At 42.3% G+C, this 21,950-nt stretch overlaps 1 protein-coding gene across 1 annotated transcript; it reads left to right on the top strand.

Annotated features, from left to right (window-relative positions):
* The first annotated feature begins 17,822 nt into the window (after positions 1-17,822).
* On the top strand, positions 17,823-20,135 carry SSTR1 (somatostatin receptor 1). Its single transcript, XM_056546797.1, has one exon. It carries the CDS (start codon positions 17,973-17,975, stop codon positions 19,077-19,079), a length of 1,107 nt encoding a protein of 368 aa, XP_056402772.1. The 5' UTR covers positions 17,823-17,972; the 3' UTR covers positions 19,080-20,135.
* The last annotated feature ends 1,815 nt before the right edge of the window (positions 20,136-21,950 follow it).

Genomic DNA, 21,950 nt, shown 5'->3' with positions numbered 1-21,950 from the left:
TGGCATCTGAAATGTAAAAAAAAAAACGATACCAGCAGCTCAACAGAGATGATCGGGACCATTGCGGTGAAACACTGATCAATGCGGAGCCAAAGCTCAGCATTGAACAGTGTATCCAATTGCAAGATTGCATTGTATAGCCCCTCATGGAGACTAAAAAAAAAGTAAAATGTGTAAAGAAAAAATAAAAAAAGAGAAAGTTAATAAAAGTGAATTAGCCCCTTCCGTAATAAAAGTTTGAACCCCCCCCCCCCTTTTCCCATTTTGTAAATAAAATTATGTAATAAGAAATAAACATAATCATATGTGGTACCGCATGCATAAGTGTCAGAACTATAAAAGCAAAAGGTTAGTTAAACCGCACGGTTGATGGCGTACACGTAAAAAAATACCAAAAGTCCAGAATTGCGCATTTTTGGTCACTTCATATACCATTAAAAAATTAAGAAAAGGTGATCAAAAAGTCCCATCAAAACAAAAAATGATACAGATAAAAACTACAGATCACGGCACAAAAATATTTTTTAAGCATACTAATTTTGGTGCATGTAGTTGAATTAAAATAAAACCTATATAAATTGGGTGTCCTTGTAACCGTATGGACCTACAGAAAGATGAGGTGCCATTTTTTTATTTTTTTATTTCACCCCACAATTTTTTTTCGAAAATTATGCAAAAAAAAAAGCCCTTATATGGGTCTGTAGGTGCAAAATTAAAAGCATTATGATTTTCCCCCCGCCCCCTCGTGACATCACGTCCCGCCCCCTCAATACAAGTCTATGTGAGTGAGCTTGACTGCCACCACGCCCCCTCCCATAGACTTGTATTGAGGCGGCGGTACTTGACGTCATGAGGGTGCGGGGCCTAACATCACAATACTCTGGCCCCTGTATCGCCCATGATCAGGCATGGTGCGAAGTTTGCTCCATGCAGCAGATGACACGGGGTGCTGCAGGAGAGATCGTGGGGGTTCCCAGCGGCAGGACCCCTGCGATCAGACATCCTTTCGATTGGGGATAAGATGTCTAGGGCCAGAGTACCCCTTTAACCCCAAAATGGGCTTGGTCCATAAGGGGTTTAGTGATCATTTCATTTGTTATTGGGAAGAAACTTATCCGAACCTTCATGGCCCTATGTGAAAAATTGCCCCTAAGCCTAATAACTGGTTATGCCACCCTCAGCAGCAACAACTGCAGTCTAATGTTTGTGTTACCTCATCGCTATGGAGGAATTGTAGCCACTCTTCTATGCAGAATTGTTTTAGCCATATTGGAGGGTTTTCAGCATAGACTGCCTTTTTAACCCCTTAAGGACACAGCCCATTTTGGCCTTAAGGACTCAGCCAATTTTGTTTTTGCATTTTAATTTTTTCCTCCTCGCCTTCTAAATCTAACTCTTTTATATTTCCATCCACAGACCCATGTGAGGGTTGTCATGCCCCCTCCCATAGACTTGCATTGAGGGGGCGGGGGTTGACATCACGAAGGTGCAGGGCGTGACATCACGATACTCCGGCCCCTGTATCACCCATCATCAAGGGTTGCTGCAGGAGAGATCGTGGGGATCCCAGCGGCGGGACCCCCGCGATCAGACATCTTATCCCTTAAGATGGTTAAACTTTTTTTTACATTTATTCTACACTTATTTATAGCAATCGTCAGATTTATAGCAATCATCAGATTGCTAATACTGTTCAGTGCTATGCATAGGCACAGCACCGATCAGTATTATTGGTGATCTTCTTCTCTGGTCTGCTGGAAAGCAGATCAGAGCAGAAGACCCCTGGAGAGGCAGGTGAGGGGACCTCCATCCGCCATTTTGACTGATCTGACCTGCATTGATCACGGCATCTGAAGGGTTATTGGCAGACATCAGCGCAATCGCTGATGGTCCGCCATTACCAGCGGGTCTGCGGCTGCTGACAGCAGCTGGGACCCGCCGTACATGAAGTGAGCGCAGCTCCGGTGCTCGCGTCATAGCCGTGCCATAGTCACCGCAGCACCCCTCATTTACAGTGCATGACCTTAAGGGGTTAAAGGGTTTGTCAAGTGTTAAAAAAAGAAAGCTTCTTTTTATGCAAAAACAGCACCACTCCTATCCACAGGTTGTGTGTAGTACTGCAGCTCAGTCCCTTCAGTGCTGCTTTTATACCAAACACAGCCTGTGGACAAGAGGGGTGCTGTTTTGGAAAAAAAAAAAGGAGCATTGTTTTTATAATACTGAATAACCCCTGGACTCACTCCAAAACCTTAATTATTTTTTTTAAGCCATTCAGTGATGGACTTGGTGGTGTTTTGGGTCATTGTCCTGCTGCAGAACCCAGATGTGCTTCAGCTTGAGGTCATGAACTGATGGCCAGACATTCTCCTTCAGGATTTTTTGTAGAGAACAGATTTTGGGGTCCACCAATTGCAGCAAGTCATCAAGATCCTGAGGCAATAAAACAGCCTGAGACCATCACATTACCTGTTGGGATAATGTTCTTTTTTTCTGAAATGCTGTGTTACTTTTACACCAGATGTAACAGGATGCACACCTTTCAAAAAGTTAACCTTATGTCTTGTCAGTCCACAGAATATTTTCTCAAAATTCTTGGGGATCATCAAGATGTTTTGTGGAAAAGACAAGCCTTTCTGTTCTTTTTGGTCAGCAGTGGTTGTGCCTTTGAACTTTGCCACCAACGCCATTTTTGTCCAGTACCTTTCTTTTGGTTTAGTAATAAATTCTGACATTAACTGAGGCAAATTAGGCCTAGATGATGTTGTGGCTTCTTTTGTGACCTCTTGGGTGTGTCTTGGCTTTGCTTGGTAGGCCAGCCACTTTTGGGAAGGTTCACCACTGTTCATACTTTTCTCCATTAGTGCATAATGGCTGAAGTCCCAAAGCTTTAGAAATGACTTTCCAGACTGATAGATGTCAATATTAGTGCATTCACATCATGATTTTGCTATACGGTTGCCATATTCAATTTGAAAACCGTATGCAACCGTATAGAAAACCATATACATTGACCTACCATACAAAAACTTACACAACTTGATGTATCTGGTTGTGAAAGTTTTTGTATGTGTATGGTTTTGTGCTTTCTTTTCCCATGCACAAAACTGTGGTCAACCATGGCCACAAGGTTCTGTCATTTTTTTTTTTATAATTTACTCCCCAGCCGCCCAGGACTCTTGCAGTGCTGCAAGACTACTACTACTCCTATCATATAACAGACCCTTTTTCATAATGGAAGTAGTAGTTTCCCTGGCTGCGGGAGTCTACGGGCAGCTGGGAAGACTACAGTAGCGCCTGTACTACTACTCTCATCATGGAACAGAGTCTGTTTCATGTTGGGGTAGTAGTACAGGGTCTGAGGGATTGATTGCATCGAGTCTCACTTCTGAGATCCGCTGCAATCATAACTTATAAACCAGGGGAGCGGGCGGCTGGTGATGTATATTTTAAACTCAGAACTTCATATTCATGTCCCCCCCACACACAGAAGCCCGTAATGGCCGCCACCGAGTGGCCATTCACGGCTCTCGGCAGGGTTTTTAAAATTATACAGTGAGGATCAGTGTTTTTAAAGAGTGCCGGTTGGGGAATGTAGCGCAATGCCGCCCTCTTCCAGTAATTTTAGTGATGGCTACATAAAGCAAATCCAGTATATTGCGTCAGTATGTAGCAAAGTAGAGAGAGCATTTGTGTTTCTTGTGTAGAATCGTCAGCCTTCGTTTTTGTAGACAATTATATTTCTATAGTGCGTGTTTGTACAGTTCAACATTGGATACTTTACTCTAGGATTTTGCTCACATTCTTGAAGGCACAAATTGCATTCGTGATTATTTAATAAGTGAGCATTTCAGATCCACACTTCCTGATATTAAAGGTAAGGATAGATAAAGTATATTATCTATAATAATTTCATGGTACAAAAGACTTTTAATAGAGAGGAGCAATCTTTGTATTGTTCATTGCCATACCCTACGCTTTATTGCATTGCACTGACAGGAAATTGGTTTAACTACTGGACAAATCATTGCTGAGAGCATGTAATGAAAATCCATCAAACGCAGCAGGAACCTTGAATGTTTGCCACAAAATGTCTCTCTCGCCTCGGGAGATGTATCAAATGTTGTTTTTTAAACACAGTAATTGACAGGTTAAGAGTGCAGAAAATTATTTATCCCTATGGTTAGCATCGGCAAATGTGTTACCCTTAGTAGGAAACTGTTTTGAAGATACTTATTTTGAGAAAAGTGTATATAATCAGGACACATTCTATATAGAATGACATTTTTCCAAATTATTTTAAATTGATATTTTATTGATAAACTACAGATAGAAGTGTTCATGTCTTGCCTGTCTTTGCAGTTATGTCTCTATTGAAGGCTGAACAGTAGGAAAAGCTAGCTACTCCCTCCTTTAGGGTACGTTCACACGAGCAAATTTTTTTGCAGGTTTTCCACTTCGTATTTGAAAGTAGGTGGGCTCTTCTCGGCTGTCCGCAGCAGAATTTACGCCGTGGAATTTACGCTGCGGAAAATCCGCCGCAGTCCCTACTGACTTCAATGGGGCTTGCGGTGGATTTTCCACACCGTAAATTCCGCTGCGGAAAATCTGCTGCGGACAGCCGAGAAAAGCCCGCCCCCTTTCAAATACGCAGAGGAAAAATCGTCAAAAAATCTGGTCGTGTGAACATACCCTAAAGGAGGGAGTAGCTAGCTTTCCCTACTGTTCAGCCTTCAATAGAGACATAACTGCAAAGACAGGCAAGACACGAACACTTCTATCTGTAGTTTATCAATAAAATATCAATTTAAAATAATTTGGAAAAATGTCATTCTATATAGAATGTGTCCTGATTATATACACTTTTCTCAAAATAAGTATCTTCAAAACAGTTTCCTACTAAGGGTACGTACCCTTAATGTCTGCATTAAAAACAAAGTAACTTTATGAACTAAACATTAGGGTGAATGCTCTGGACAGATTAGCATTTACCATATTATTATATATTTGGTTAAATATGCCTGGTTGGTTCAATGGACCAGATGATATTGGTCCATGGCACCAGGAGGTCGGGCAAGTTGGCAGAGTCAGCAGTTTGGATCAATCACTGGAAATCCAGCATGGTACACATGGATCAAGCAGAGGCAGAGTTAATAACAGTAAGAAGGTCAAGGCAGGTGGGACATGAGGTTCTAGGTTAACAGTCTGGTTTGGCATCAAGATGGATCAGGCAGAGACAGAAACCAGAAGATGGACAAGGGTCAGTACACAGGAAAGCAGAATCGGATACAGCACAGCTTCACAAATATACACTACACCATGCTCAGTCAAGGAGGAGGTGATCTCTTTAACCTCTTCATGACCCAGTGAATTTTGATTTCTGGCTAATGTTTTATTCCTCCTCAGCTTCTAAGACCCATGGCCCAGATTTATCAAACTGTGTGAGAGAAAAAGTGGAGAGATTTCCCGATAGCAACCAATCAGAGCTCAGCTTTCGCTTTACCAGAGCTCGATAGCTGAGCTGTGATTGGTTGCTGTAAAAAAATCTCTCCACTTTTACTCTCACACAATTTTATAAATCTGGGTCCATAAGTTTTTTTTATTTTTATATAAGTTTATTTTATTTCTATATAAGTTGTATTAGGGCTTATCTTTTACGGGACAAGTTGTACTTTCCATTGATACATTTTATTTTATCATATAATGTATTACAAAGCCAGAACATTTTTTAATGTAGGTCGAAATGGGAAATGGGAGTTCACAGTATGTTAAAACTGACATGCTATCTTTATTCCATGGGTCAGTATGATTCCAATGATGACAAACTTGATTAATTTTTTGTTTTGTTTTATGGTTAAAAAAAATTGAAAACCTGAAAAAAAAAAACTTCATTACCACACATAACTTTTTTTATTTTTCTACCTATATAGCTGTGTTAGGGTTTATTTTTTGTGGCATGAGTTTTAGTTTTAAATGGTACCACTTTTGTGTAGTTCTGGCTTTTTGACTCCATTTTGGCATGTGATGTAACATAAAATCAGCAATTTTGGCTTTTGGATTTTTTTTTGCATTTATGTAGTAAACCGTGTGGGATCATGGAAAATAATAATTTAATAGTTCAGACAATTATGCACGTGATGATACCAAATGTGTATTTTTTCTACAGTGTTTTATTGAAAAGGTGGGTGATTTACATTTTTTTAGTGGAGGAATTAAAAAAAAAATATTTTTATTATTTAAATCCTTTTATTTATTTATTTATTTATTTTTTTTACACATTTTTTTCCTCCTCAGAGACAGATCTGTATAGATCATGGTATTTAACCAGTTAAATGATATTTAACCAGTTAAATGATGGACACCGGAACGATCTCTGATATCCATTATTGCCAGCAGATGTCAGCTGCTGATAGCAGAAGGCATCTCCCGGTTACGACGCGGACTGGGCCTGCATCACCTTCGAACACCCAACCCATGACATACATGTATGTCACGGGTGGGGAAGGGGTTAAAGTGGACCTGTCAGCATGTGGCTAAATAGGGCTAGTCATCAAGATTCCAGGCAGGGCCGCCATCATGGGGGTACAAATGGACACTACACCATGCTTAGTCAAGGAGGAGGTGATCTCTTTAGCCTCTTCATGACCCAGCAAATTTTGATTAATGGCTAATGTTTTTTTCCGCCTCACCTTCTAAGACCCATGGCACCCTAGCCCCTGCAGCTGCCATTATTGGGATTTGGATTGGAGATTGAGATGTAGTATGTGCACCAAAGTGGGGCACGATTGTCTCTAACTCATCGATCTGTTAATAGTCTTGGTTACAATGTTGCTTTAAATACAGAATATAATTTGCGTTTACACAATACATTAAATCACGGGTTACAGAAATTGCAGGTTATAGACAAAAGTTAGCAGGATTAATTATTCCATCACGTTCCCGTCACAGTGCATTTCATTTCCAGATGACTTGTTATATCAACACCTTCAACTTTCATCTCTCTAGACAATTCTTCGCTAATCTATCTTGACAGGACTGCAAATTCAATGTATTCCAGTCGCTTGTGGCTGTGATAGGTATAGAACCGTTGACTAAGCTAGCTATGCTTTTAGCCTAATAACCTTCCTGCCTTAAATTATTTTTTCTTTTTTTTTCTTTTGGGGCAGGAAATATTCTGTGTGAGGATATGCATCTGTAACAATGACGACTGGTCACAAGATTGCAGAACTTGACTTCACCTTTTTTGCATGTTAAAGGGGTTCTCCACTGCCCTGCCTTCCGGAGCTCCGCTTCCAGCGTCCGGAAGTTTATTACTCCAAACGCTGTGTGCGGGCTTCTGTGTTTGAGGTTTCCCCCTCGTGACGTCACGCCCGCCCCCTCAACGAAAGTCTATGGGAAGGGGGCGTGACAGCGGTCGCACCCCCTTCCCATAGACTTTCGTTGAGGGGGCGGGCGTGACGTCACGAGGGGGAAACCTCAAACACAGAAGCCCGCACACAGCGTTTGGAGTAATAAACTTCCGGATCCTGTGAGCGAAGCTCCAGAATGCAGGGCAGTGGAGAACCCCTTTAACAGTTGTTTCTAGTACTCAGATACCCTTAGGACTTACAGTAGGGCTGAATTAAACAGGATGACGACTTATACGTTAATGGAACACAACGGATGACATTTATTTTTAGTGGCTTGATTGGAGTCACCTGTTCGGGCCATATACACAGTTTTTTTTAATGAACTGGACAGTGCACCAAACCATGCTTTTGAGTCCGCTTTAAAATAGCGAATCAGGCTATAGTGAACCTATTTAGGTCACTAAAAATAATGGCATCCACTGCTCTCTGCCACAGTATCGGCATCCCATTTTTGACAGAATACCTGTGACATAAGCCCTCATTGCTATATAAACCTAGCCTTACATTTAGTAGAGATCTGCAAGTAAAATACAGGAGGTCCAGGCTTGGTCTGTGCACCACAAGTTTTCCACCGGAGTACCCCTTTAAAGGGGTATTCCAGGCAAAAACATTTTTTTTATTTATCAACTGGCTCCAGAAAGTTAAACAGATTTGTAAATTACTTCTATTAAAAAATCTTAATCCTTCCAATAGTTATTAGCTTCTGAAGTTGAGTTGCTGTTTTCTGTCTAACTGCTTTCTGATGACTCGCGTCCCGGGAGCTGTGCAGTTCCTATGGGGAAGTGACATCATCATAGAGCAGTTAGACAGAAAACTTCAGAAGCTAATAACTATTGGAAGGATTAAGATTTTTTAATAGAAGTAATTTACAAATCTGTTTAACTTTCTGGAGCCAGTTGATCTATATAAAAAAAGTTTTTGCCTGCAATGGAGGAAACCATCCATGCTAAGCCTAGCTTTTTAAAATGTGGCGTAAGGCTAGGTTTAAGGCTATGTTCACATGTCAGAATTTCCGAATTGGAATTCCGCAGCAGCAGAGTCCCATTGATTTCACTGTGCACAGGGCGGAATTTTCTAGCAAGAAACGTTTGATTCCAGTGTCTGCAAGAAGAATGGACATGTCCATTCTTTTTGCAGATTTAGCACGGAATGCATTGCCGCCTATGAGACGGTGCATTCCCATGTTGTCCTAGCACTGGCTTGTCATGCCGATGCCCGCAGTCTGCAGAATGTCTGCACAGAGATTTTCCATGCGGAATTCTGGGGTGTAAAAATAGCCTTAGGCTAGGTTCATACTGGTTTAGTGCTCCTAATAGTTGTATCCATCAGAATCCTTCTGTGTACTTCCAACAAGAGCAGTGGACCTCATTGATTTCTATGGCCGAGTTAAGTCACCTATTGGCTTTGTTGGAAACGTATGCAGACTCAAAAGCGAGGACTGCTGCTCTTTTGAGCCCGCCAAAATAGCACATATTTTCCGAGCAGAGTCACTATGATTGAGATTTTTATAAACCTGTCCAGAGGAAAAGTTGGCCAGTTGCCCATAGCAACCAATCAGCTCGCTTCTTTCCTTTTTAACAAGGCCTTTGCAAAATGAAAGAAGAGATCTGATTGGTTGCTATGGGCAACTTTTCCTTTGCACAGGCTTTGATAAATCTCCCCCTACGTGACTATGTTCGGCCATAGAAATACCATTTTTGGTAGAGTGCCATCTGATAAGACTAATAGAGACCGTAGTGTGAACCCCTTTTGCAAGTTTTGCAAGTTTCACATACTCTTAGGCTTCACACAGGCAATGTCCCCACTGAACAGTTCCATGCGGAAATTGCCCCGACAGCTGGCAGAACATGCCAGTGCTAGGACCGATAAGAAATGTGCCGTCTCATAGATGGCAATGCATTTCCACGCATACTCCGCAGAAAGAATAGACATGTCTATTCTTTCCACGGACTTTAGGATTGGGATTTCTGCAGCAGAAACATCTGTGTGCGCAGCGCAGCAGAATCCCATTTATATCAATGGGACTCTGCTGCTGCGGAATCTCCGTGTGGAATTCTAATGCTGACATTCACACGGAAATTCCATTGTGCAAACACCCTCAGTGTCAGTTTTCAGTAATAGTCGATGAGAAGCATGGAACACAGGCTTTATAGAAGTCACTGGCTGTCCTACTATTGTCTCACACAGCTGCGGGGTATCAGAGCTGCAGGTGATCCTGTCCTCATAGGATTCTATGATGGCTGCTCTGCACAGGAGCCAGCACTGAACAAACTCAGGAAACAGCAGCTGAGCTTCCACTAGGAGTGACACTTCAATATATAAAGATAAAGGAGCCCAGCAGGATGAGGTTGTAAGTAAATGGGAGCAAAGCTGCTCAACTATCTGCTATATGAATGTTTTAGTGTATTATGATACATTGTGTAAACATTGTGAATTGCCTGTGGTTATAATCTGCTGTGCGATCAGATTATTGCTGCTTTAAACCATTTTAAATAGAGACCATGAGAAAATTGTTATGTTTACTTGTATTATTTGAGCGCTACGGCTGGTAATTTCCACATTTATGGTTGGTGCTATTATATACTATAGTCTCCAAAAATGTGGCTGATGTTCTGATGTGTTGTATGGATCATAATGGCGGTTAATATGTACGATGCAAACAATGTTTGACTATTTATATGGAAACTGTTCTGCATAATTTTGTATGCGCCTTTGGCATCTGACAATCTGTCCCATCTTGCTGTAAAATCAGTATAAGCATCTTAACTTCATTTTGGAGTGCGTATTTTAATGGCTATAAGCAAATGTACTTTGGCTGCTTGCAGTTGGACCCATATAAATGTATAGGACCCTTTTATGATCCGTTGTTTTCACAAGAACATTCGTAAAAGCAGCCCTAGTGTGAACATGCCTGACACAGCTGAGATGCTTACATCTGATCATTACACAGCCCCCTAGTGTTCTAGATGTATATTACACATCGCTGGTAGCTTATAAGAAATTCACGCCCAGTAGGTTTGTTGTGGACATTTTTGTAACTGACCTATTCATCTGTAAGATCCCTATTCAGATGAATGGAACTGACTTGTTTTCGCAGAAATTTCTGCAGCATACCTGCTGTGTGTGAACACGGTGCAGTGAAAACTCGGCTTAAACTCATGTACAATCATAACATTTTGCCAAGAACCTTTTTAGCTGCTCCAGTACCTGCTTTTAGGACCAGTTCTTAAAGGGGTACTCCGCCCCTAGACATCTTATCCCCCATCCAAAGGACTCCCGCGATCTCGGCTGCGGCACTCCAAGCATCCGGTGCACAGAGCAAACTTCGCCGGATGACTGGCGTTGCGGGACGGAGGCTTGTGACGTCACGGTCATGCCCCTCAATGCAAGTCTATGGGAGGGAGTGTCACGCCCCCTCCCATAGCCTTGCATTGAGGGGGAGTGGCCGTGATGTCACAAGCCTCCGGCGCTGCACCCGACGGTCTAAACGAACGTTGGGTGCAGCAGGGAGATCAAGGGGGGTCCCCAGCGGCGGGACCCCCACGATCAGACATTTTCCCCCCTATCCTTTGCATAGGGTATAAGATGTCTAGGGGCGGAGTACCTAAAGGCTAGGTTCACAATGCGTTAGTGAATCCTTTCAGATGTATACTGTAATAGAGAGCAATGGATGTTATTCATTTATACGGCCTGAATAGAGTCACCTTTCAGGCCATATGCGCCATTATTAGCGGATTGGCTAGTGCAGCAAGCCACACTTTTGAGTCCAATAAAAATGGTGAATATGTCAGGAACATGGGGGAGATTTATCAAAACCTGTCTAGAGGAAATGTTGACTAGTTGTTCATAGTAACCAATCAGATTGCTTATTTTACTTTTCAGATGCCTTTTAAAACAAAAATTAAAGAAGCAATCTGGTTGCTATGGGCAACTCAGCAACTTTTCCTCTGAAGTTTTGATAAATTACCCCCATTGACCCTGCTCTGGCTATTGAAATGAATGGCTCTTCATTACAGTATACAATGGCATCCCGTTTTTGTCGGAATGCCGACTGATGTGGTGTGAACTTAGTCTAATACTGCCACAGTTAGCAATACAGTTGTTATCTGCACTAATAAACACTTTTACAGAAGAAGATTGGGGAGATTTAGGAAAACCTGTGCAGAGGAAAAGTTGACCAGTTGCCCATAGCAACCAATCAGATCGCTTCTTTCATTTTGCAGAGGCCTTGTTAGAAATGAAAGAAGCGAGCTTATTGGTTGCTATGGGCAACTGGGCAAGTTTTTCTCTGCACAGATTTTGATAAATCTCCATTGTCTAGACTGGATGCAACATCACAGCTGTAAGAAAAAACAAATATTAAAGGGTTATCTGGACTTTTACACTTTGCACCGCTGCTACAGAAAGTATGGTGATGGAAAGGTCAAGCAGCAGAAAACATTGAAGATCAAGTGTTGTGGCCACTTCAGGGTACGTTCACACGCGTGGATTTTTTAGCGGGTTTTCCGCTGCGTATTTGAAAGTGGGCGGGCTCTTCTCAGCTGTCCGCAGCAGATTTCCCGCGGCGAAATTTACGCTGCGGAAAATCCGCCACAGCCCCTACTGACTTCAATGGGGCTTCCGGCGGATTTTCCGCAGTGTGCATTCCGCTGCTGAAAATCTGCTGCGGACAGCCGAGAAGAGCCCGCCCACTTTCAAATACGCAGCGGAAAAACCGCTAAAAAATCTGTGTGTGTGAACGTACCCTCGAGCAGCTATTTGGCCAGGGTTTTTAGGAGTCAGACCCCTGCCTATCAGGAAAATAGATTTTTTTAAGACTGTAGATGCAAGCAAGAAGCAATACTTCTAGAATAGAATAGCTTAAAGGGGTATTCCAGGCAAAACCTTTTATTATTTATATCAACTGGCTCCGGAAAGTTAAACAGATTTGTAAATGACTTCCATTAAAAAATCTTTATCCTTCCAATAGTTATTAGCTTCTGAAGTTTTCTGTCTAACTGCTCAATGATGATGTCACGTCCCGGGAGCTGTGCATGATGGGAGAATATCCCCATAGGAACTGCACAGCTCCCGGGACGTGAGTCATCAGAGAGCAGTTAGACAGAAAACAACAACTCAACTTCAGAAGCTAATAACTATTGGAAGGATTAAGATTTTTTAATAGAAGTAATTTACAAATCTGTTTAACTTTCCGGAGCCAGTTGATATATAAAAAAAAGTTTTGGCCTGGAATTCCACTTTAAAGGGGACCTGCCATTTTGGTGCAGAGAAGATGACAGGCTCCCTTATTACAACCAGCTGTGATGTACTCTTTTGTCCTTTATACCTGCTGGAAGCCTTGAATGATAGATCATTCTGTATTTGAGTAAAGTACTGTTTTCCAAGCCAACCAGTGTAGCAAAACTACAAGTCCCAGCATGGCCAGACAGCCAAAGGCTGTCCGGGGATGCTGGGAGTTGTAGTTTTGCTACACCTGGAGGCACCCTGGTTGGTGTATAGGGAGAAATCTAACAAGCCCAGCAGGATAGGAACAAGCTGCCAAGGACTGCCCATATGACTTTAAAGGGATACTACCGTGCTGACAACTTATCCCTTGTGCGTAAATGTCCGAACTATAAAAATGCAACCCTTTGTATACTCTAAAATTTTTTTTATAAAAACCTATCCAAAAGTCCCATCAAAACAAAAATGGTACAGATGAAAACTTCAGATCATGGCGCAAAAAGTTAGCCCTCATACCACCCTGTATAAGGAAAAATAAAAAAGTTATAGGGGTCAGAAGAGGACAATTTTAAACCTAGCAATTTTGGTGCTTGTAGTTATAATTTTTTTAAAGTAGTAAAATAAAGAAAAACCTATACAAATAGGGTATCATTGTAACCACATGGACCTACAGAATAAATTTATGATGTCATTATTACTGAAAAGTGCGCTACATAGAATCAGAAGCCCCTAAAATTTACAAAATGGTGTTTATTTTCAATTTTGCCCCACAAATATTTTTATTCTGGGTTCGCCGTAAATTTTATTCTGAAATAATTGATGTCATTACAAAGTACAATGGGTGGCGCAAAAAAAATAAGCCCTCATATGAGTCTGTAGGTGCAAAATTGAAAGCGTTATGATTTTTTAGAAGGTGATGAGGAAAAAATGAAAGTGCAAAAACTGAAAAACCTGTGGTCCTTTAAGGGTTAAATAATAATAATAATAAAAAAAAATGTCTTATGAACTATATTGAGCTGGCGGACACGAGTCATGAGTCTATTGAATCCCTGCAGTGAGTGAAGCTAAACCGTGTCCCAATGATAAGTCATGTCATCCGCTGCTGCAATCTCATTAGGCCTGCTCCAATTCACAGATGGCATTTGCCAACATGCCCGTCACAGATCAGGTCACAGTGAGCCACGCAGTCCAGTCTAAAATAACATTTTGGACATCTGAATGGTATTACTGGCCCTGTGGACAGACCTTTTTCATTATCAGGACTGCAGCCAATGTACACTAGAAGTTATATGATGTACCGTATTTTTCGTCATATAAGACGCACCTAATTTTATAGGATAAAAATCTAGAAAATAAAGATTCTGAACCAAATACAATGTAAAGTATAGGACAGTGATCTTCAACCTGCGGACCTTCAGATGTTGCAAAACTACAACTCCCAGCATGCCCGGACAGCCAACGGCTGTCCGGGCATGCTGGGAGTTGTAGTTTTGCAACATCTGGAGGTCCGCAGGTTGAAGACCACTGGTATAGGAGGTAATACTCACCCCGCTCCGGACCCCTCACCGCTGCCCTGGATGTCGCTCTCCATCGCTGTCGCCACGTCCCCGGGGTGTCCCCGTCGCTCCGGAACGTCTCTGCTGCCCGGTATCCTCGCTCTCCGCCGCCGCCATGACGCCGCTACGCACGCCGCTACGCACGCCGCTCCTATTGGATGACGGGACGGCGTGTGCGACGACGTGATGACGACGAAGGAGAGCGTCGGCCATGCAGAGGATCCCGGCACGGAGCAGACACCGAGGAGGCAGGTAAGGTCCCTTCCGGTGTCCTGTAAGCTGTTCGGGACACTGTGGCGGTCCCGAACAGCCTGACTGAACAGCCGGATTAGTGTTATTTTTGCTTCAGACGCAGCGGTCAGCTTTGATCGCTGTGTCTGAAGGGTTAATATAGGGCATCACCGCGATCGGTGATGTCCTGTATTAGCCGCGGGATCCCGGCCGTTGATGGCCGCAGGAACCGCCGCGATAGGTGTGTATTCGCCTTATAAGACGCACCAACTTTTCCCCCCCAGTTTTGGGGAAGAAAAAGTGCGTCTTATACGGCAAAAAATACGGTATGTCCCTGAAATGAACTGTGTGCAGCTCGATTGCGTCTGTAGTGAAATCTGCATATATGAAATAGTTATATGTGAGGGGGCTTTTGCAATTTTTGAAGCCAAAACAAAAAAAGTAAATTCAAAAGAAGTAGAATCTCCCTTTTATAACCTGACATAGGCTTGAAAAACCGCATCAATAAGAGTGATGTGAAAGTAATCTAAGCAGGCCATTCTCTGGCATCTTGTCTCATTAGTTGCATAGTCCGATCAATTGGTAACTGGAGACATTTATTTCCTAATAATTTATTGTACACATAAACTCACTTAAGCTTCGCCTTGGATAAAATTTTAAGAAAACGTCAGAAAATTGCAGGAAATTTGTCAGTTCTATATTGTGTTTAGAGCTGCAGATAGCTGATAGAAAGTTAAAACAATTGATACCCGTCTCTTAGTTGATGGCTATTTTGGTAAGCTATAAAATCTTCTTTTTTTCTTTTTCTTATAAGCTTGCATTTAGTTGAAGAGGCCGGCCTGAGCTGCTATCATGTATGCCTCCTCCCTCCCCCTTCCCTCTCTTCCCTGTATGATTGCTATAAAATACTCAGGGGGAGATTTATTAACCTATAGCAACCATCTAGCTTGCCTCTTTCATTTTTCAGAGGCCTCTTTAAAAAATAAATGAAGCAATCTGGTTGCTACGGGCAGCTGCACCTCTTTTCCTCTACACAGGCTTTGATGAATCTCCCCCCTCCCTCTGGAGCATACAGCAGCTGATAAGTACTGGAAGTATTACGATTTTCAAATAGAAGTAAATAACAAATCTGAATAACTTTTTGGCAACAGTTGATTTGAAAATATTTGTTTTTCTCCAGAGTACCCCTTTTAAGCTTACACGAAAACCATGATTTGGAGGCCAAACACTGTACATCAATAATGCAGGGTAGAGAGGGGTGGGGGAGGAGGTGTGCATGCTGTCTCTCAGCAACACCTCTATAACTATTAAAGGGGTACTCCAGTGGGAACAAAATGTTTTAAAATAAACTGGTCATAGAAAGTTATACAGATATGTACATTACTTCTATTGAAAAATCTTAAGCCTTACAGTACTTATCAGCTGCTGTATGCTGCACAGGAAGTTGTGTAGTTCTTTATTAGCCTAACCACAGTGCTCTCTGCTGCCACCTCTGACCATGTCAGGAACTTTCAGAGCAGGAGCAAATTACCATAGCAAACCTCTCCTCTCCAGACAGTTCCTGACATGGACAGGGGTGACAGCAGAGAGCACTGTGGTCAGACTGGAAAGTGCTACACAACTTCCTTTGGCACAAACAGCAGCTGATAAGTACTGGAAGGATTAAGATTTGTAAATAGAAGTACATAACAAATCTGAATAACTTTTTTGGCACCAGTTGATTTGAAAACATTTGTTTTCCAGGGGAATACCCCTTTAATATGCACATTCATATATTAGTTCTTACAGCTTACAAGGTCACCTGTCTAACCCAGGAAGAAGTACAGTGCCGCCTACTAATGTAATAGACAGACCCTTATTTTTAATATTCAAGGACTCTATAGTGACAGGGAAAGTTCCCCAAGACTGGCGCATAGCAAATGTGGTGTCAATATTTAAAAAGGGATCAAAAGCTGACCCTGGGAATTATAGACCTGTTAGTTTAACCTCCGTTGTGTGTAAACTGTTTCAGGGTTTTCTAAGAGATGCTATTTTGAAGTATCTTATTTTGGAGCATAGATGTTATCGGGGGGGGGGTACCACTGAGAGGCGACACCGATGTTTCGCACCGCTTGGTGCTTCGAAACATCGGTGTCGCCTCTCAGTGGTACCCCCCGATAACATCTATGCGTCCCCCCATGATGTACTGATTGCTGTGAGTATGTACAAATAAATGTGCTGAAGTTGGAAGAACAGTGAGTCGCCGGCTTTTCTTTTCCTCCATCAAGTTCTAATTTATAAATCTGTTTAACTTTCTGGCACCAGTTGATAAAAAAAAAAAAAAAAAAAGGTTTTCACCGGAGTACCCCTTTAAGTCTTATGCAGTTTGACTTATTTGTAGGAGAGTCCACTCTTCTGTCAAATTGATGAAACGCTTGATCATGGTAATTACAATAAATATTTAGTTTAATACAAATACATATAGCCATTGATCATGTCCTAGAATTTAACAGGACAGTTATTTTCTGTGCATCAGCAAAGTTGATAATGGAGGCGTAAAGTGTGGAGAGAAAGGGTTAAATTAATTTATTCTGAAATGCTGTGGTTACGATATTTAAACTGATAAAAATCCCATTGTACTCTGGACCAATTTTCCGTATGAAACCTCTCTGACTATGAGTGGAGCCAGCAACGCATGCTGAGATATGAACCGATACTGCTCTATTAACCTTGCACCTCTTGTAGTGCCTGCTCTAGGTGCTATCTGAACCACAGTCCTAAATGTTAATGACAAAAAGATTCTGTAAGTCACGCAGAGAAAGAGTGAGCAACAGACGAGACCAGAATAGAACGCAGGCAACATGAGTCAAATAGTAGGGGCAGATCATTGATCTCCTGGGTGACACACTGCTCTTGGTAGGATGTCCAGCAGGACAAGGGTTAAACAAAAAAGAGAAAGCTATAAAGATAGAGAAGGCAAATTCCAATCTGAAGTGAAGATGTCAACCTATTCATTTCTCTCCTCCCAACTAGGCAATGCTAGAACCTCCCTGTTCCTTCTTCAGCATGTTACACCCCTGCCTCCTCTCAGTCTGCAGAGCTGGAGCCCCTCAGCTATGTTCCTTGAGTTTTTGCTCCTGTTGTGATGCTTGCAGATCAGTAAATTGCTCAGAAACTGCTCCTCCTTCAGTCCTCGCTCCTTAGCGTCTGAAAAGAACAGATATTGCACCTCCAGGGATTTTCTTTTACTGCAGATGGAGAAGAGATTGTGAGCATCTGGCAGCAGAAGACAGGAGCTCTGTCATTACTATACATTCCTGAGAGGACCTGCTGGAGCACAAGAGACAACCTCTCAGCTGACTTCACCTTGCTGACTGCAGTCAGAGGAGGCAACAGGATGACAGCCTAAACATCTCTGCTGACCCTACTGCACTGTAAGTGACTGACCTGCCACAATGCCAGCTGTTAAAGTCTCCTGGATTATGTTCATCTGCAACTTTATTACATCTTAGAAACTAAATCAGAGTTTTTAGTTTTTTTTTTTTGACAAATCTTAGTCTTCAAACTAATTTCAGAGATGCTGCAAAATGACACATCTGTGATGATGGGGTTCCTTGAGAGTACCGCAGAATCAATTTGGGGGAACAACTCTAGGAATAACACCTCTACAGACTCACCTGGCATTGCCATCTTCATTTCCTTTGTGTACTCTATAGTTTGCATTGTAGGATTGTGCGGTAACTCTATGGTCATCTATGTAATTTTGCGATATGCCAAGATGAAGACTGCTACTAATATCTACATTTTAAACTTGGCCATTGCAGATGAACTTCTTATGCTGAGTGTGCCTTTTCTGGTGACCTCTACCCTTCTACGTCACTGGCCATTTGGCTCACTGCTTTGTAGACTGGTTCTCAGCTTGGATGCCATGAACATGTTTACCAGTGTCTACTGTTTGGCTGTTCTCAGTTTGGACCGATACGTGGCAGTGGTACATCCCATCAGTGCGGCCCGCTACCGACGACCGAGTGTGGCAAAAATGGTGAATCTTGGGGTCTGGCTCTTCTCAATGCTCATCATCCTGCCTATTGTAATATTCTCTAGCACTGCACCGAATAGTGATGGGACAGTGGCTTGCAACGTACATATGCCAGAGCCCTCACAGCGGTGGGTTGTGGTCTTTGTTCTCTACACCTTCCTGATGGGCTTTCTTCTGCCAATGGCTGCCATCTGCCTATGCTATATTCTCATCATTACAAAAATGAGAGTTGTAGCGCTTAAAGCTGGTTGGCAGCAGCGACGTAGATCAGAGCGTAAACTAACTCTCATGGTGACTGTAGTGGTGACAGTTTTTGTGGTTTGTTGGATGCCTTTTTATGTAGTACAACTAGTGGGTGTTTTTGCCAGCAGGGGGGATTCAACAGTCAGCCAACTTTCTGTTGCACTTGGCTATGCCAACAGTTGTGCCAACCCTTTCTTGTACGGTGTTCTGTCAGACAATTTTAGACGGTCTTTCCAGAAGGTCTTATGCCTTAGCTGGATGGAAAATGCCACAGAGGAACCGGTAGACTATTATGCAACTGCATTAAAAAGTAGGGCATACAGTGCTGAGGATCTACAGAATGGCATGTTGACAACAGGCAGCACCTATCGAAATGGAACTTGCAGCTCTCGGACCCACTAGAATTAACTTGTGTGTTTGGTAGATTGGTTCACTTCTAAATATTTTACATTTCTGGATTTGTGCAATGTTTGGGACATTGACCATTCTGAATAATGGTCTTGGATGGGGAAGTACTAATAGTTTAATATGTTGTTTTTTGTCGAAAGCCCATGTACAATGAAATTGTAAATTATGTTCCCAAGCCATTGGCTCTACAGGGGTATGTTTGGTATCCTGACCATGTGGCATAATAACCCATCCTTATTCTGTCAGCATCACAATGAACTGCAGGATTGAACTCAATCGATTGTACTTTGATGATTACAATGTAGCCAGACGGCAACCAAATGACTTCAGCTGAACGTATGACTTTTATCAATGACTGGTCATGTGTTTCTACTATATTCCATTGTATCTTGATAATGACAACCTCATCTTACACTGTATACTGATGCTTTTATTTCACTTTCTTGTTTCTCCTGGTTACATTCACTGTGTATTTTTAGCACATCCGTATTGCTTTTGTTCTATTATGTATGTGTCAAAAGGGGGTTTTGATCATTCCTGCAATTCAAACAATTTTCATTGGAATCTCCCATGGATGTCCTTTGGTCTCATTCTCTAATTTTCTGCCTTTATTTTGTAAAACATTGGTAAAAAAAAAAAACTTACAAAAACAAAACAAAAAAGGTTTTCTAAAACCGAGACTTAGACATGCACAATTCTGCAATCCTTCAATTCTGCTGCTATTTGAGCAAATTTGTGCAATTTGCTTTCTTTTGGTGCTTTCCAATAGAACATGAAGAAAATGTATTTGTCTGTAAAGTCACTGTTGGTGATTCTATTGTGCCTCTTACAATGTGCCAAACCAAGTACCCCCCCCCACCCCCAGTGGTTGTGTTTTACTAGTGTTTGCACCAATGGTACCATAAGAGGTTTTGTGGAACCTTATTTATGAAAAACCTTATTTATGCAAAAATCCTGCCATAAATTCTCTCACTGGATTGTAGTGCAACTTCTTCAGGAACCACAGAATAATAAAACACATTCATTAACATTTTATTTCGTGTGAGGTCTTTCCAACTGGACTTTTCGGATAAATATGTGTTATCGGCTAGTGCTTTGAGATAGGTGTTATTTGGTCTGGGGAGGCATAGTGCAAGTTTTTTTCCCCCAGGAATATCAGAATGTATTTCATAATACAGCACAGTGTGAATGATTTTAATGCTACAGTTAGCCCTGCAGGATGCCTAATACACCAGGTTTTGATGCCTTTTGGTGGACTACTTTGGATACAAGGTTTAATGGGGACCTGTCATATTAACCCCTTAAGGGTGTATTCACACGTACGGTATCCTGTGCAGATTTTATGCGCAGGATTTTATGCTGCAGATTTCAATGTAAACCAAATGACTGGACACAGCTTCTAATCCTGCGCATCAAATCTGCGCAGAATACTGTACGTGTGAATAGACCCTAAAGGAGATCTGCAGCCATAGGGGATAAGTGTCTATCAGCAGGATAGGGGATAAATGTCTGATCGCCGGTGATCCGAACGCTGGGACCCCGAATAGTGATGGGACAGTGGCTTGCAACGTACATATGCCAGAGCCCTCACAGCCCTCTTATGTACGAGGTCCCGCCTCTGCCATGGCTCTCACATGTAGGAGGCATATCGGCCACAGCATGACGCTGCGGCGGACATGCCCCCCTATCTCTATGGGAGAGGCGGTGATACAGCGTTCGTGCATCCCCGCCTCTCCCATAGAGCTGTCTGGGGGGGGGAGGGGGGGTGGTCGACCTCAGTGAGTAATGCCGGGTCCCCTTATGGGAAATCACGGGGGGGCATTTTCTTTCCATACTTATTGCTTTTTACCTGTTATACTATAGCATCCGTATTACACTGACATTCAGCTTGTGAGATCCAACCTACTTGGCAGACAGGAGGCTATCAGTTAGCCTCCTGTACCCATGGAAACCCTTAGGAAGGACCCCGCAATCTCATCGCCTCCTCCTCTGTCAATCCTTAAGATGCCCTGGTCAGTACAGACCAATGCATCTATAGGGTTAATATTTGACAAGAACTGTTCGATCTTGATCTCGGCAGTTGCGGCGGGATGTGATTGACAGCCAGGTCCTGTCAACGATATCCTTTGCAGTGTCCCGGGCCGCAGAGAGAGTGTAGGACGTATGCATACATCCTGTTTCAGGAACATATCAGCTGCAAGGACGTATGCATACATGCTGTAGCAGGAAGGGGCTTATAAATGCTGCCCAGTCTGCAGGCATCATGTTAAGCTAAGCTAACTGTTATATACTGTAGTATAGTTACAGGATAACATGTAAATTCATGTAACTTTTGCTCATTTTCAGCCAAGTCGTCAAGTGGGTGGGCCTACTCAGTGAGTCACTGAGTAGGACCACCCACATGACTACTTAGCCCAAATTGAGCAGACATTTGCATGAATGACAAGTTATACAAGAACTTTTCCCACAAAGCTATATATCAGTCTGCTCAACTACTCCTGCTCTATAACATGATGCCTGCAGTTTTTTTTTTTCAATTTGACAGGTTCAGTTTAAAGGATTTTCTAGGAAATATAATAAGTGCTGTGTAACATATATTATTGAGATATGTCTGGTATTGCACCTCAGTTCTATTGAGTTGAATGGGGATTAAGGGCAATACTAGATACAGCACATGGAGGAGAGTAACACTGTTTCTTGAGAAAAAAAAAACAGACCCTTTTTTTATCATCAACAATCCCCTCTAACATACCTCTCTCTACCTCTAACCTCCCTGTATGTGACATTGGTGGTTTTTACAGGCGGTCAGACCAAGCTCGTCCTCACTACTTGCAGAAATGTTCAGTCATGGCCATAAATGTTGGC

Source organism: Hyla sarda, chromosome 11 (assembly GCF_029499605.1).
Source record: "Hyla sarda isolate aHylSar1 chromosome 11, aHylSar1.hap1, whole genome shotgun sequence".
Lineage (NCBI taxonomy): Eukaryota > Metazoa > Chordata > Amphibia > Anura > Hylidae > Hyla > Hyla sarda.
This window is presented reverse-complemented; position numbering and strand designations above follow the sequence as displayed.